At 43.0% G+C, this 16,950-nt stretch overlaps 1 protein-coding gene across 1 annotated transcript in view; it reads left to right on the top strand.

The window, feature by feature from the left end:
- Nucleotides 1-16,950, top strand: part of AMFR (autocrine motility factor receptor) — a 32,989-nt gene that overhangs the window by 11,145 nt on the left and 4,894 nt on the right. Inside the window, exons 5-12 of the mRNA XM_009643256.2 lie at nt 753-885; nt 1,449-1,582; nt 3,247-3,357; nt 6,138-6,328; nt 7,995-8,098; nt 10,167-10,301; nt 11,336-11,419; nt 16,376-16,560. Of these exons, the coding sequence (XP_009641551.1) occupies nt 753-885; nt 1,449-1,582; nt 3,247-3,357; nt 6,138-6,328; nt 7,995-8,098; nt 10,167-10,301; nt 11,336-11,419; nt 16,376-16,560 (1,077 nt within the window). The remainder of the gene's footprint in view (nt 1-752; nt 886-1,448; nt 1,583-3,246; nt 3,358-6,137; nt 6,329-7,994; nt 8,099-10,166; nt 10,302-11,335; nt 11,420-16,375; nt 16,561-16,950) is intronic.

Raw genomic sequence — 16,950 nt, 5'->3', positions numbered from 1 at the left:
ATAGCTTTAGTGGGTGCTAATGGCTTGAGGCATGGATTAAAATGGATTGGTGCTGCTGTATGAGGGTTGATATATGCTATTAAATGTCATTCTACTGGATTTCTTTCAAGATCTTTATCTCTAGAACTTCTGTTTTGAAAAAGTAGCATGCGTATGTATCGGTAATGCACATGTGTATGCATATGTAGGACATGACGGGTAGCACAGAACCTCTTTGTCCAGGCATTTCAGATCTGTCACCAAGCTGTAATGCCTCACCTGAGAAACACCTGAAAAATGTGGGTCTGCAGTTACTATAATCCCAAGGCTGGCTTTCGGTACATGCAGGAGTTTTTAGCAAATGCTACAACTTCTCTGTCAGCTGGTGGTATCTGTAATGCCAGTATGGGCTAAGTGCTGATTGCTTTTTGCCTTTTTAAAATGTTGCTGGTTGAAACCAGTAATGTTAAAAAAAAAAAAAAAAAAGTCCCCCAGGAAAGCACAGAGTGTGGGCACTGGGCTTAGGAAGGGCAAAGAATCCATATCCAGAAGTTGTTTGAAAAAATGGATAAAATAGTTTGAATGCTAGAGATGCTATTTAAAAAAAGAAGGTTGAATAATGTTAATTTCCCTGCTCTTGCAGACTGGGCTTAGGAAGGGCAAAGAATCCATATCCAGTAGTTGTTTGAAAAAAATGGATAAAATAGTCTGAATGCTAGAGATGCTATTTAAAAAAAAAAGATTGAATAATGTTAATTTCCCTGCTCTTGCAGGTATGTAATTCATCTCTGGGATCTCAACCACGAAGGAACGTGGGAAGGCAAAGGCACTTACGTCTACTACACGGATTTTGTCATGGAGCTAACCTTGCTTTCACTGGACTTGATGCATCATATTCATATGCTGGTATGAAATACTGGACATAATGTTAAGCGGATAGACTGGCCTTAAAATAAAGGGTACTGGGTATATGTATTTTATATATTTTTTGCTTTGCTTATTTTAGGAATGGAATATTACAGAAAAGTTATTTAAATAAAGAGGAAAACATAGCGTGGGGGGTTCTGGCATTCTTTCCTCCTGTTTAATTGGAGTCCTCACAAATAACTTTGCTATGGAGTATTAGTACTGTGTACTTATCTGTTTAAAAGGTGTTTCATTAGCTTTGTTACTGAGTAATATCAGACTGAATTATTTTCATTGGCAGCAGGGGACATTTAAGCTGAACAGGACTGAATACAGTTTATCCTTATTATAAATGCTGTGCTGCTTAAGTTGTGTCTGAAGATGTAACGCATAGTAATACCTGTGAACACGCGTGCTTAGTCTGAATGGTCTCAACAAGAGAAAAATTCTCCAGTGCTGGTTTCTTGATTTCTTTTTCTTTTAAGACCTGATGCAGTTTCTTGTAGCTGCCTCTTATTTCCCGTGGTGTTTGTTTCTGATCACTGTTCTGTTTTTTTCTGAAGCTGTTTGGCAATATCTGGTTGTCAATGGCGAGCCTGGTGATTTTCATGCAGCTGCGCTACCTGTTTCACGAGGTTCAACGAAGAATTCGGCGGCACAAGAACTACCTGCGTGTGGTTGGAAACATGGAAGCTAGGTGAGCCTCTTATTTGCTCCGGGATCTTGATGTGGATCTCAGAGAGAGGATCCTGGTGAAGAAGTTAGGATTGTTTTACGTTTCTTTGATACATGATGTTATGGTGTAAACTGGAGAGATGCAGTCTTGCAAATCTGGCTCTTAAGTCTTTACACTATCTTTTTATCCATTTCATTTGTTACTAGGACAGCCTTTCTGGTTTATAACGGGTATGTAGGATTGACTTTTACGATAGCATTATTACTGGCAACAAGTGAACCCCCCTGTCCAGTATTTCTTCTCCTGTATTCTCTTGTATACCACCCTCGTGGGTTGACATAAGCTCTGCAGAGCTCTGCCTGTTTCGGTTGGCTTTGGCTGTGATATGAAATGAAGAGCATTTATTTCTTAGGCCATACTATTCGGTTACTGCCTGAAATGAAATAAAAATATTAATTAAAACCTGCTCAGCTGCAAGATTGCATTTATTAAAGCTGAAGCCAACTCTAAACAGACTCTGTACTTGTAGTCGAGCTGAGAGCGCCTTGGGATGACTTTAGTCTGTCCCCCTGTACTGAGGCAATATAGAGAAATCGAGAGGCCTGTTAAACCTAGTACTGTGCCAGATACTACTGCATCTCTGATCTAATGTTTTCATAACTCAGCTATGTCCTTAATAATTTTAAGAGCAACAGGGAGTTTTTCTGTACATCGTTGTATCATTTTCATTGTGGACTTCAGTGGGGCTTTTTCATTGTGGACTTCAGTGGGGCTGACTAGCTCTGATGCCTGCTGCTGTAGTCCAGATGGAGAAGACTGAATTCTCTGGAAATTCCTGAGGTTTTCTTTGTGAAAAGTCATTTAATGGCAGTAATACCAGGTTAAGAGCTGCATAATAAAGTTCATTCACAATGCATTGTTTCTTTTCAGTAAGATGTGGCCACTAAACCCCTTTAAGCTGCTCACAAAAGTGCAAGTGTCTCAGACTTTTTGTCTGATCGACTTGATGTGTTTTTGTCATCCTGATTGTTCTGAAAGAACCATGTTCAAGCTTCCTCCTGAAGCTGCCAGTGGCAGCAAGCTCCCTGCATTTGTGTAGTTGTTTTTCAGGTATATTCCATGCCAGCAGTACTGTGAAATATTGTTATACCACTCATCTCTATATTGTCCATGTCTGGGTACTATGTAGAAGCTGCTTGCATGGTACTGCAGTTTAAAAAAAAAAATCAAAGACAGATGGGGGTTGGCAAAATCTGAGGCCAAAATTAGTCAGGCCATAACGCTTATGATCCTGAGAAGGTATCTTAATGGGTACAGCTATTAAAGCTCATTTAGAAAAATTACATAAGCCAAATCCATACGGGTTATAATTTGAGGTTCTCGACCTAATGATCATACTTCTTGGAAGATATTAAGTCAAACCTTTTTGAACCTAAGATGGATGCAGAGATGTGCAAAAAAAAAAAAGTGCCTGCAAAAAGGCATGGGGGGGGGATGCGTGTGTGTGCCTTCCTTTGCAGCATGAGTTCTAGTTATGGAAAAAATAGCAAACCTGTTGGCCAGCCTCTCCCAAGGAAAAGTTCACGTGGAGGATAAAGTTTCCTCAATGTGGGATTCTCTAGACAGGAGGCCATGCTGAGCTGCTGTAATCATGACTTCTGTCTCTTCCTTTTTCTCCCCTGTAGGTTTGCAGTTGCAACACCAGAGGAGCTAGCAGTCAATAATGATGACTGTGCCATTTGCTGGGACTCCATGCAGTCCGCACGTAAACTCCCTTGCGGCCATCTCTTCCACAAGTACGTGTTGGGCTGGAGAGGGTGCACCTGACTCTAGAAAGGAAGGGATATGTGGGCATGTCTGCAGGTTACCACAGGATGACAAGTAATGAACTATCAGCAAAGCTGTGATTGCTTACTGCCTGGATCATCTTGGTCTGCCTGTAATAACAAAGTACAACTCATGCTCACTTCAGTCATTTCAATGAGTTGTTTTACCTGGCGTGTTTTTTTCCCCTTCCCCCCTCAAACTTAGAGCATGAATCTTGTCAACTAATGGCTAGATAGCATTGAGTTATGGTATCTCAGCTGCAAGTCTGTACCCTGCCTTGCTGTGTAACTGGGAAAGCACAATCTGTTCCCCCTCACTTTGTCCCATGCATCACCTCTTCCGTGAGGGTGCATTGATTTTCAGGTGAGGAATTAAAATTGGAGTTAGATCTTAAGTACCTTAAGATATCAGCGTTAAAGAGAAAACGGGAAGTATTTTTACACAGTGCATCCTTGCTTCGTGATGAGTCCCCTGGGACAGTTGTGGAGGCCAGGTCTGATTATATGATTTCATGGGGGGGATGAGTCCATCAGGGCTGTGAAAGAGGTTAACCAAATTAGCTGGAGAGGTCCCTAAACACCTGGTAGTTGGAACTGGGAGGCTTTTGGCCAAAGGATCTCTCTCTGTACTGTTCCTTACACTCACTCAGCAGTGAACAGTAGCAGATGCTTGTGGAGATAGGGTGCTGAGCTAGGTGGGCCTTTTCTTAGATCTTTTGTAGCAGTGCTTACACTTTCATGCTTGTGCTTAAAAATGAAAGGAGATACGGGGATTGAATCAGGAGTTTCTGAAGCGCAACGTGATTCATGTGCGTGGTCAGTTAAATTGTCCCCATGATGTTGTGTGAACAAGTTACTTTCTGCAAATAGCTTTTTACTTTTCTGGTAACTGTCAAACCAGAGGTTATAATCTGTGTGCTAATTTGTTGTCATTTATGACAAACCTTGCCATAAATATTTATCTGTGTTCCAAGAAGTCTCTAATGAGATAATGTGCCTCCGTAGCAGCAACTCCTCTTCCAATGCTACTGAATCGTATGAATATTTAATCACCTGCTGAGCACTTGAGAAGCCCAGGGTCTTCTCTTTAGAAAGTTGTTTTCTCTGTATCTAAAAGGATCCTCTTCTATTTTTTCTGAAGCTGTTACACTTACCTCCTTGGTGCATTTAGGGTGGGAGCATGTTACAGTGGATGACTTAAGCTTGCATATAAAACCAGATGTAATTAATGATCCCATTTAGAACCTAAGAGTGGTTTCTCTCCTCATAAAAGCCCAGTGATTTTGCCAACAGGCTAAACATTGTGTCCATTCTCAATTACCTGGGATTTTTTTTCATAGCTGTTTATTTGGAGTAGAAGAGTAAGATGGCAGGGAAGATTCACATTGCTGAGGTCAACCCTGTGCAGGCTGCAAGGGGTTTGTGTCCATTGTAGCGTCTCAGTGGTTGAGCCATTGAGAAGCAGCAGTGTGGTGGTAGCTTGTGTCACTCTGGGTGTTTCACAAGTCACCTTCCTGAGTATAATTGTAGCAGAGACTTGAGCTTGCTGTCTGCAGGTTGGTTTTGCTGTAGTGTTGAAGTTGGACAGCAGCAGCAGTGCTAACATGCTGGGGGTCTGCTGATGACCAAGGTGGTGGAAGATGGTAGATTTTTATTGTAGTGCTTTGGTTGTTTCTAGGAAACCCATCACTGTAACTTCTGAACACTGCATATCCCTCCATTTAAATACAATGGAAAATACTTTAGCAATATGTCTATATGCTACAGCTCCAGGAATTGTGCAGCGTGCTCATATCCTTGACTTTGCTGTAGTTCTGCAATTAGGACTTTCTTTGCTCTTGTCAGCCCAAACCTGTGATTTGTGCCTTTACTCCATTTGCAAATACACAGTCTGGGAAAACAGGTTGATTTGGCTTTTTTGTATGTCTCTACCTTTCTAAAGAGTTTTGAGAGCATCTCCTGGGAAAAAAACCCCATCCTGCAAGCATAAAGTACATTTTGTAGTGTTGAGATGTGTTCAGTTCTGTGAAATTCAGTTCTTCCGTACTGAAAATTAGGTTTAACATGCTAGTTAACACTGCAACTGGGTCATATCAGTTGAATCAAAACGCGGGCACAGCTCTGAGTGTTTAAACCTGAATTTCAAACTCTTTTCACTTTCTGCAAGACAGCAAGTGTTCAGAATTAAGGGAACCTTGTAATGGCACAGCACTGGTTAGTATTCATACATCTGTTTAGAGAGTTCCCAGAGCGGTGCTCACTTTGGTGGTGATTTGGGTACTGATGGTTTTGAAAAGATATTTGAAAAACTTTGGAGGTGCCTTTGCCTCATCACGCTGGCAGAACTGCTATGAAAATGTGTCAGGATATTTTAAGTATTTGTCCAGTTGTTTTTTTCTCCTTTTTCAGTTGGGGATGGTGAGAGACGAGAAATGCTTTGTTTCTCCTTCCAAGCAAAACTTGCTTGTTCTGAGCTAGAGGGACAACAAACTTGGAGAGTGTTTTAAGCCTGTGATAAATCTGCATGCTTCTTGGTAAAAAGTGAACACTGGAGTATTTTCAGCTGAAAGAACCCTAAGCCAGAGTCATCAGGAGCTTACCAGGCATACCTTGCAAATTATCTCTGAGCAGTCCCTGTGCATTTGCTGATGTTCTGTACAGAATATGCTACAGCTGCTTGATGTACTCGTGATACTGATGTCTTGGAAAAATGCTGCGAGCTCACCACAATATTACTGTTTTCCTGTCAGCTCGTGCCTGCGATCCTGGCTGGAACAAGATACATCTTGCCCCACCTGCAGAATGTCTCTTAATATCACTGACAGCCATCACGTGAGGGAGGATCACCAAAGGGAAAATCTGGATGAGAACCTGGTCCCTGTGGCTGTAGCAGAAGGCAGACCACGCTTGAACCAGCACAATCACTTCTTCCACTTTGACGGTGAGCTAAGCAGATTTGACATCCGATGCTGTTGCCCGAATAAACGAAGGGAATGGCCTTCTGTAGACGGGAATTCTGTCCATGTTTCAACTGAAATTTAAACTGTACCTCCACTTGTGTTTGTCAAACACATAAACATTTCTTACGGTTCTTCTGTGGGAGCTCAGATACACGCCTCTGAGGTTGTCCACAGCTACAGAGATTTCTTGAAAGATTTTGTACATGTGCTGCCTTTTCCTTGGTTTGTTGTGGTTAGCAGCTTTAATGCTTGCATTTGTTCATTGCATGCCATGACGACCAACAGAACAGGAAAGTCATGTGTCTTATTTTGTTTCTAGGTGGCTGGTTAATCAGTGACAGTCAAAGAGGGGAAAAAACCCTACGTGGTGCAGTCTAAAAGTTGATCTTTCCCCTATCCCTAGCTAATGTGAGGTTGTTGAAAGTCCATTTGCCCCTCAAGTTGCAAGAAGCTTGCAGTGCCTGGTTAGGGGCAGAAGTCTGCAGAAGCTTGTTCTTTGGAGGAATCGTGTAACCGGATCAGTTTTGCATGTTGTTTTTTCAGTGGTGTGTTACAAGTACTCACAAAGCAGATGTGATTTCAGACCGTACTGAGTTCTGTGTGTGCAGACACACTTGTTCTGAAAGAGACAATTTCTGTTGCTCATCTCCCAGATATTTTTTTTTATAGCTTTGGTGTTGGTGTGTACTTGTCTTCCACAGTCTCCCACGTTTTTGATGGCAGTCTTGTTGCTTCTCAGTAGATTTTACCAGTGCAAATACTTAGCTTTGGGCTCTGTCCTTGTGGAGCTCCCATGATGTAGTTGAGATGCTGCAAACTTACAGAGTGCCCCGTTCTTCATCTGTGCTGGCTTTGCAATCTTTGGAGATTGTGGGAGAAGAATAATGGGCAGAGAAGTGTCAGATCTTTCTAGGTACACTGAGAGTGGCTGATGGCTTCTTGCACAGCTCCCAGTTTTGGGGTGCTTTAGGTCTCCAAAGGATATTTATATTTAGAATACCACTCTGGTTTTTGATAGCTGTCCTCCCCAGTGCACTCCTGTGGCTTGGAGACCCACAAAATTACCATGGAGACAGGAGGAGAAGTGGCACAGAGCAAACCCTGTGCTTATTTAAATGGAAATGCAGGAGGAGGAGGGAGCCAGCCACATGCCCTACTCTGTTGAGCCTAAGCACACAATTGCAGCATTCACTTTGTTTGGTTGCTCTGTGTCCCTTTGTAGTAGTATTTTCTCAGTGATGCTGATCCATTTTGGGACCAGATTCAGCCTGTTTAGAAGCTGGCCTGTTTTCAGTGAAATTGCTGGAGTTATTCGCGTATTCCAGAACTGAATTTGGCTCTGGATTATTTTAATTTTCCCTTTAATGGGAACATTAAAACAAGAAAATGAGGATGTTTTCTTGATCCCCTTCTGGCCCTCGGGTTGTTAAGCCACTATGACAGTGTGTTTGAAGAGAGTATCAGCAGTTACGGATTTACTCCAGCCATCTCCATGTTTGGGAGACCGTAGGGATGGATTGCACTGCAGAACTCCCCATATGTACCTTGGAGAAATACGAAGATTTATGTTAGATATATGCAGAAGTACTTCACCTGCTGAGAACCTCATATTCTTGCTTGACTTTTTTGGTGCTTTCTTATTCTTAGGCTCTCGAATTGCCAGCTGGCTGCCCAGTTTTTCAGTAGAAGTGATGCATACTACAAACATCCTCGGTATTACGCAAGCCAGCAACTCCCAGCTTAATGCTATGGTAAGACTGCTTTAATCGTTTGCACCTCAGCCTTCCTATTTGTGTTGTGGGGGGAAAGAGATACGTGTAGATGGAGAACATAAAGGGGGAAGGAAGTCCAAAACAGTGTTTAAATGCTACGTGAAAGCTGGGTTTTTTGAGTGAGAGAAGCTTTATTTTAGTGAAGTTAGGACTATGTGGTGGTTCAAATGTGCAAACGTAAAAGAACAGGTCTGGAAGCAGGTAAATGAGGGAGAAAAATTACATGTACTTTCTGTGTAGATAGGCAGGCTTTTTCTCAGCTTGTTTAGTGCAACTTCCTTAGCTTTTTTTCAGTACTTACCTTCACTCACAACTTGCAGTAGCAAAAGGTGTGAATCTGCAACCAGAGAATGTAGCTGTTGGGCAAGTGGTAGCTGATCAAACCCATTCTATAGCTTTTGATTTTTTTAGTATTTATTTTTAAGAGCACCGAGCTCCAAGATAGCTGTTTCTGTTTGAGTGTCTTGTCAGTGTGAGATGGGGCTCTCTGTGGCGCAGTCACCCCTGACTGATTCATGATGACGATAGGAGTGTTGAGGATGAAATCCCACGTTTGTTGACTTCATACATAAATACGCCAATGTAGTTCAAAAAGAGAAGGATATGGCCTCATGAGACACTTGCTTCCTTCGGTTTGAGAAGTGCTGTTTCCTTTCAGTTCTTAAAGCTACTGCATGCTGTAGCATGTTAATAAATATTCAGTGAGGGATCTCATGAAAGGGATGACATTTTCTGAATGTGAGATCTCTCCTGCAGCCTTCACTACTCTTAAAGCCCCCACAGGATAAGGGCACAATCTTTAGGGGGGTTGAGGCAGGGCAGGCAGGGAGCGGTAAGGTGTTGGCACATGATTTACTAGTTAAATATTCAGGAACGCTCCATCTGAGGTCAATTTAGTTTTTCTTTTACTGGATGCAGTGACACAAATGGGCTTTTGTTAAGGATGAGTAATGATTTCTTAACATTGTGTACTATTAAAAGTACAGTAGCAACTTCTATTAAGATGCCTACTTTAATGGGAAGGCCCAGGTTAGCAAACTATTGAAGTGTTACACATTTTTAATAGAAAATAAATGAAATTCTCCTTTGTGTTACTGAATAAAAACCTAGGGAAGTATTTGGAGGGAAAGGCCAGAGGCTGAAATGCTAAATCAGAGGGTTTGATCACAAGTTAGTAGAATGGAGAGTTAGGTATGCTGTAGTTAGAATCGTTTAGGTTGGAAAAGACGTTTAAGATCATCAAGTCCAAGTTGTTTGTTTGAACTCACTGTTAGCTGGTGCATACTTTTTGATTTGCTCTCAAAACTCCTTCCACCCTTCTTTTCTTCTTCTGGTTGTTCTCATTCCTCCCCCCTGCCCCTGTAACTTTCAGCATTAGTTAAAATACAGATTTTAATATTTAATGAAGTCTAGCTGTTGGACTCTAAAAGCGTATTATTTGTCTGCCCTCTTATCTATTTAATTTGGATATTACTTAAGTAACTTGAAATTCAGTAATAACAGTTCCCTGACAATTTGGTTTAATTTACTTGAACTTTCAGACTCTATTAAACTGGTTTGTAGACAGGTGGCTGGAGAGAGTGGGTTAGTAACATTTATTCTACTTGTCCTTACCAGTACCATTTTGGAACCCATCTGGGACAAGGAGAAATGATTTTTTTTTTTCAGTGTTGATCTAACTTCCAGTCACTCATGAATTTTGTATAGATCTTTGTTTAAAAAAGCTGTCATAAAAAGAAGGTTGGGAAGCTTTTGAAGCCTTTGTGCATCTACAAGCACTGTTCAGGAACCTAAATTTTCAGGACCATGTGGTGTCTCCATAGGAGTTCCAGTTTTGCTGTTGGCTTCAATGGATTCAAAATATTGCCCTGTAAATCAGTGCCAGCATGGGTTTTCTTTCTCTTGTTTTTCTTTCTGTGTGTGGGTTATCCTATCATAAACAGCATCTTTGAGCTGTTCATTTTTCTATCTCTTTCTGCTGAGGTGTACTTACCAGCTAACTTTGATGTGCTGCCGATACTGACTGTATAAACCTTGTTTTCTCCAGGCCCATCAGATTCAGGAGATGTTCCCTCAGGTTCCTTATCATTTAGTCCTACAGGATCTGCAGTTAACCCGTTCCGTAGAGATCACCACCGACAACATCTTAGAAGGGCGCATCCAGGTACCTTTCCCCACACAGGTAAGTCATAACACCATGCACCTAAAATGCCTGACTTATTTTCTTATCCCAGAACTGAGTGAGGGGAATGAGGCAAGTTGAAGCACTGGTGAATCCAGCTTAGGTTAATGCAATATTACTCTTCAAAATTTACCTATATGAAGATGTTGCAGTTGGAAGCGCCAAACCAGTTTTGGTACTCTAGTGTATGTTGTATCTCCGTGTTGCAAGGTCTGACTCAATTGGAATGTCTCCCAGTGGTGTGTGATTGAGGTGCACGCATCTGTTCCTTGCTGCAGCCCTTAGAAGAAGGCCTTCTAATATATTGGGGTGGGTCTCAGGTATGCTCTAGCATTATCCATTTGTAATACAGGGTATTTTCTTTATGAAGGAGAGTCGGAGTCTATCACCCATGCCCTATAGCTTGCCCCTTGTTGCTGTGATTGGACTGCAGGATGCGTGAAGTGCTTGCCTATACAGTCTCAAACATGTTATATAGTGCCAAATTCTAGTAAAGAAACCCTCCAGATTTGTTTTTTCTCTGTTAAAATCTCTGTAAATGCAGTATATTCAGTCATGTACCAAAAATATACTGAAAATGTCCTAGCTAGACTGGAGACAAATATTTGCTCAGTTAAAGCAGCTCTTCTCAGTTGCTCTTGTGCAGAGCCTTTAGAACATTTCCAGTTGATTTCTCTGCTGACAGATAATTGAATTGTACCACTTAGGAGGGTTTTCTGCAAAGAAAGTAGTCGGCAAAATGATGCTTTGTTCTTAATTAGCGATAGCAGGTTTCAGTAAAGCAGTCTGTTAATAAGAATATTGAATTCTGGTTCTGTGCACATCAGATAGTTCTATTATCTGGAGTCTGTGTGTGGGGAAGCAGAGAGAATTCTCTTTCAACACAGTGCATTCTGTTTATTGCTAACTTATGTGTTTCTAAATTGAACATAACACATGACGTTGCAGAGGGCAGAGTCTGAATGCGTTCAAAGAACTCGGTTTTGGTTTGCCATTTCACACACTGTATTAAACCCATGATGTTTGCATTTCAGCGTGCAGATAGCATTAGACCTGCATTGAACAGTTCTGTGGAGCGGCACGGTACTGATCAGGAGGATACTGAAACTGCCACCCAGGTAATTTGGCAGAAAAGTGGGCAAAAAGCACAATTAGAAGCTGCATGGACAGCTAAGTGCATTTTGTTCCGTACAAGGTCAGGTTGATGGCAGCCCTTCTTTGCATTTCACACCAGAACTAATGCTGTCAGGCAACTCACGTAAGCCACCAGCATGGTGCTCCTGTAAAGAATTATCTGTGTGCTTTTCTTTTTCCTCCCTGAAGAAAAGTGCTCCCAAGTGATACAAAACAGGAAAATAAGCTCTGTTCACGTCTGGTCAGGCCCATGCCCATCTGTGGAATAGGAAGAGCAGGACGCTTTGCTCTTCCCCTTCGTCTTCCCATTCCCATTCTGTATGTCTCCAGACACTTCCCTTTAAAGTAGTATTTTTCTTCTGGGTATAAGAATTCTTTTGTGTTCTGGAGGAAGCACATGGAGCCATGGGGAGCTTCGGTGCCAATGGAGTGGGATACAAATGGGACCAGGAGATAACAGTCCTTTTACATACAAAGCATGATAATGGTTTTTGCTGTTCTTCACTAAGGGCTTTATTAAGCAGCGTGTGCTAGCTAGAATGTGGCAGGAAGAAAAAAAATTAGCCTGCAAGTAGAATGGGGTCTCATTCCACTTCTGTTTTCCCTGACTGTAGAAGCAAAATTGTGAGGGTTTCTGTTTTATAAACCTCCCTTTCTTTATAAACCTCCTCCTCCTTTCCAGTGGAAATTGGCTTAGAAAGAGAGTGAACTTGAGGTGTGTGACTTTCTGCTTCTGCAGCCTTTAATAACCTAAACAGCCACCCTGTTACTCACCTGAAACTGAACTGTGGTAGCTCCCTCGTTAGCAGGTTGCAAGACAGAAGAAACTTTGGTTTGGTTTCATACTGCAGTTGGGGCTGAAGAAGTGGTGGGGATTGGTTCAGGCACTTGATAAGAGCCTGGGGTAGGAGATGCAGAACTGCAGGAATGAAGATCTTGGTCTGGGTCTAGCAACTCTTCAGTAACTTTGTGGGTTAACTTGAAGGTTTTGGTGGCGTTTTCCCTGTTCTTTATGAGTAACACCTCCCTTTCTACAAATGGTATCTAACTAATTTTCCTGAGCTTGCTACTGGGCTTCAAATGCCACTTTGAATGATTGTGTTGCTGTTCACCTTCCTTCCTGCCTGGTGCTACATGCGTCTGCCCTTCCTTCTACAGAACTTAGAATCATTTGGTTGGAAAAGACCTTTAAGATCATCAAGCCCAACCGTACCTGTCCACTACTAAACCATGTCTCTAAGCACCTGTCTTTTAAATATGTCCAGGATGGTGACTCGACCCCTTAACTGGGCAGCCCCTTCCAGTGCTTGACAAAACCTTTTGGTGAAGGAATTTTTCCTAATGTCCAACCTAAACCTACCCTGGCACAACCTGAGGCCATTTCCTCTCATCCTATTGCTTGTTACTTGGGAGAAGAGACCAACACCCACCTCGCTACAACCTCCTGTCAGGTAGTTGTAGAGCTATTTTCAAGTTGTTTCAACTTGAAAACCTGCGAGTGGTGTTCATACCATGTCATACTTATGTCATCGAGCATGTGCTCTCCAATAGTGACATCTTCTTGCTTTGAATTGCACCTAAGCACTTTGCTTGACTGATGTCTTTTAGATGGAGTGAATGGGGGTTTGGATGGAGAATGTATTTTTGGTTTGTAGAATAGGACAGTGATAGCCTGGAGATATGTGAACTGTTGTGAATTTCCTGCAGCTGAGTGGGGCTGCTGGTGGCTGCGTGGTGGGGGGATGAACTCTGTGTCCTCTGCGCAGGTTTTTCTGGATGGATATTTACTGTGCTAGATGGGATTCATAGGCAAAGGCTGAAGTGGGAGATGGAGGCTGCCATGCACTGAGAGAAACTTGGTGCTGGGTAGTGTCATGGAAGCTCCAGGTGCTGCTGCCCTCCCCCTGCCTCATAAATGCTCTGTCCATTTAGTGTTAACTTAGGCTGGTGTCAGATGAGCTGATCACTCTTGTTATGCAGCCGCAGAGATCCACCTAGGAGTCAGGCTTGCTCACCTCCTTGCTATGGATAGTATTTCTGTTGTGGAGAGGAGACTTGGGAGCCTAGGGGTGTCCGTCCTCTAGGAAAATCCCATCACTACTGTGTCTTTCCGATTTTTATTTCAGTTTTTAACTGCGTACCTGGTGTATTGCAGATGTTCTCTTTCTTCTTGCCAGAAGAATATGTTGCAGTAGGCAGTCAAGCTCTTGTCTGTGTGGAACAGTCTAGCAGCAAATGAGCTACGTCAGCAGGCTGCGCTTGATTTTTAAGGTTTTTAAAAGCAAGTGTGAAGGGACATAAGAAGCCATCATCATCATCTCTGGGTGAGACTTGAATTTCCAAATCGTGGATAGACGTAACTTCACACCTTATGACACAGTCCCTGAGAGAGGCTGTGGCAGCTCTGGTTGCTTTGTGCTGCAGCCTTAGAGTCAGTCTTACAAGCTTTCCATCTCTTTTCTTCTTTATTTTTTTTTTTAAATCAACATACCCACTGAGGATTTTTCTAGATCTCCAACAGCGAGTGGCAGACCCGCTGGAGTTCTGCTTGTTGGAAAGAACATTTCTTGGGGCAGCTAACCTGCTCAAATAAAAGCACCCTTCATGAGAAGCATAGGTTTTCCTCTGTGCCATAGGTCATATTGTGACTTAAGATGTTTGAATTCTAGATAGAATTAAGATAATGACTGATATCCCTCCACCTCCCAAATGTAGCTTATGGTTTTGGGGTGTCAGTGCTGACATAAGGTAAGGGTAGTTTAGAGACATCTCTGAGCACCATCATGGTATAGATCATGTTAAAGGTTTGTGATATACTGCTCTAAACATTGGCTACTTCTGACAGTCCTGGCCGGGACACTTAGCAAGATGCTGTGAAAATGCATGGCGATGCTAATGCTTCCAGCACTGTGCCCCATGCTCTGCCTGCTCGTGCTCCACCCCATCACATTTACCCTCCCTCCCCTCTTTTCCGACTCTGCTGTTGCTTCCTATATGAGGAGATCCCAGAGCAGCTATAGCTATTTTCTGCAAGCTTGTCTTTTCATGTGCTAAAATGTATTTAAAGATTATCCTTTACATTTTCGTGTGTGTGTTTATCTGTTTCTGTAATCCTGGGAGCAGATTGGGTAGGACTGCTCAGATCTAACTAAGCTGTTGTTGGAGCCACTTCTGAGGCATCCCATGGCTTTCATGAACCTACCTCTTTTTCTCTCGGAGCCTGAAGGAGGAGTGGTTTCTGTACTGTACAGGTTTCTCCATCTGAGAGCTGCTGTCATACTTAGGCTTGTCATAAACTTTACTGCAATTAGTTTTGATATTTTTGTCTGCAAAACCTCCTCAGTAACCGCTTTTATGTTCAGATAGAAGAACAGGCTCATGGGTATTGATTTTTCATCTTTGTAATGTTACCAAAAAGAAAAAGCTGAGGTGAGCTTGCTTGCATCTTCTGCTACAAATGGCCCAGGATAAAAAAAAAAAAAAGGGATTTTCTCTGAATGTCAGCCATAACGAGTGCCCTCCTCGCTGCTTTGCCCAGCAGAGCGTCCCTTTCCTGTGTCTGCCTGTGTGGTAATGGAAAGCGGCACTCGGGTTGCTCCATACCTGTTCTTCTGGGCCTGCTGAGGTCATCTTGGCCCTGGGTAAAATCCACAACATCACCCTGTGGAGCTCTTGCTTCCTCCCCTGGGATGTGGCATTGCGGTCCCACAGTACCTCGTTGCATTATCCCAATGCATTTGTGCGTGCCGTACAGGGAACCCTTCCCCAGCATGCTGGAATGTGCTGAAATAGGCTGAAGATGTACTTCTGTTTGAGGTTGCAGCGTTCCTACTGCCCCGGCTTGGGCCCTGGCCTTCCTGCTTGGCCCCCTTTTAGCGGCATTTGTCTTTGTTTTCCCTCTCTGAAGATGTTGCCGGTACGTCTCTAGGGCTTTGGCATGACTCCGCTTGTTTTGCACATCAGCTGCCGAAACGCGTGCGCGTTGCAGGCTGTAATGCTGCTGGAGCCTGGGCAGCAGTCGCCCTGTAGTGCCCACGCCACCAGCTGCCGAGGCTCCTGCGGTGGCTATGCCAAAGGCCCAAAACTAGGCAGTAGGAGCTGACTTGGCTAATACCTCTCTGATGCATCCTACTTGTTCGAATAATCCTCTGGGATACCAAATGATGGGTAAACCCTTAAGCCTTTTCGTTGAGGTGATTTGTTTCTTGATGCTACCACGCTTAGTAACGTCTTGCTTTTCCATCACCGAGCTGATCCGATCGTATATGACAGGATGCAATCGGGATATGCTGTTTCACCTACGCTAGCTCACCAGCGTCATCGTTCATCAGCTCAATTTTCACGTTAGCGTTGTTGGCCAGCTGTCAAGGGTGAAGAGGTGCTGTGTGCGGGGCTGCCAGCTCCTGTTATTGACACGCTGTGCTCGGGACAGTTGCCAGCCTTGTTCCAGCAGCCTGAAAACACGATAATTCGGGTGCTGCGGAACGTGGTGAACCGAAGCTTCATGAAGTCCCTTCTCAAGCACGCATCCTTTTTGCAAATACATTTGCTATTCTTCCCTCGGGATATGGATTTCAGGTTTTGAAATTCTTTACTGTTGTGTTGCTTGTCAAGTCAGCTGCAAAATCTGTTTCAAATGCCCCATTTTCATAGAGCATTAATTATGAGTAATTAATGTTTGAGATTACTTTCAAAGATGGCATGAAAGATACAGCATTATAGAATACAGGCTCTTTGAACGTGTTTTGAAATAGCTTTGTTCTGTATTTGGCTGGGGTTTTCAAAGGCACCCAAGGGAACTGGGTGCAGCAGGTGAGAGTCTGATTTCTTCCAATGCCTCAGAAAATGACAGTTCTTTGTAGCTTATCAATGTGATACAGAGAAGCCCTGTTAGCAAATTTTGCAAAGACTTTACGGCTTTTTTTATCCTTTTCTCTTAGACTGAGAGAGTGCCACTTGAACTCAACTCAAGACTGGAAGAAATGGTGGAATTCAGCGAAATGGAAGCAGAGCCCAGTGAAGCAGAAGATTTTGAGGCCAGGGGAAGTCGCTTTTCCAAGTCAGCTGATGAAAGGCAGCGTATGTTGGTTCAGCGGAAGGAGGACTTGTTGCAGCAAGCTCGAAAGTACGTTCCTTCCTAAAATTCCAGCCTGGTCACTCAGTTATAGTCCCCCAGAATGGGTTTCAAATGGATTATGACCACTGAGAGCCTGGGTTGATGCAAAAAGTAGTCAGAGGAATGAGTACATCTGCTACAGCAGGCTCAGGCTCAGGATGCTGTTTTAAGACAACCGTTGCTGATAAACCCAACTCTGAAATAGCGTCATGTGTCCCAGCACAGCTTCCAAAGGGGTTGTTCCAAACCTCTTTGAAATCAGAAGACGATTCCTCCAGCTCAATGGGCTTTAGTTTGAGCCTGTACTAAGTGAGAATGCATTACTTGTGTTGAGCCCTCTGGTCCCCTTTAGCTTGTCTCCTGGCACAGGTATCAGCCCACACTGCTGTTATGGCTGAA

This window comes from Egretta garzetta, unplaced genomic scaffold (assembly GCF_000687185.1).
Source record: "Egretta garzetta isolate BGI_Z169 unplaced genomic scaffold, ASM68718v1 scaffold27, whole genome shotgun sequence".
In the NCBI taxonomy this organism is placed as follows: Eukaryota; Metazoa; Chordata; class Aves; order Pelecaniformes; family Ardeidae; genus Egretta; species Egretta garzetta.
Note: the sequence above shows the minus strand (reverse complement) of the source record. Positions and strands in the feature narration are given on the sequence as shown.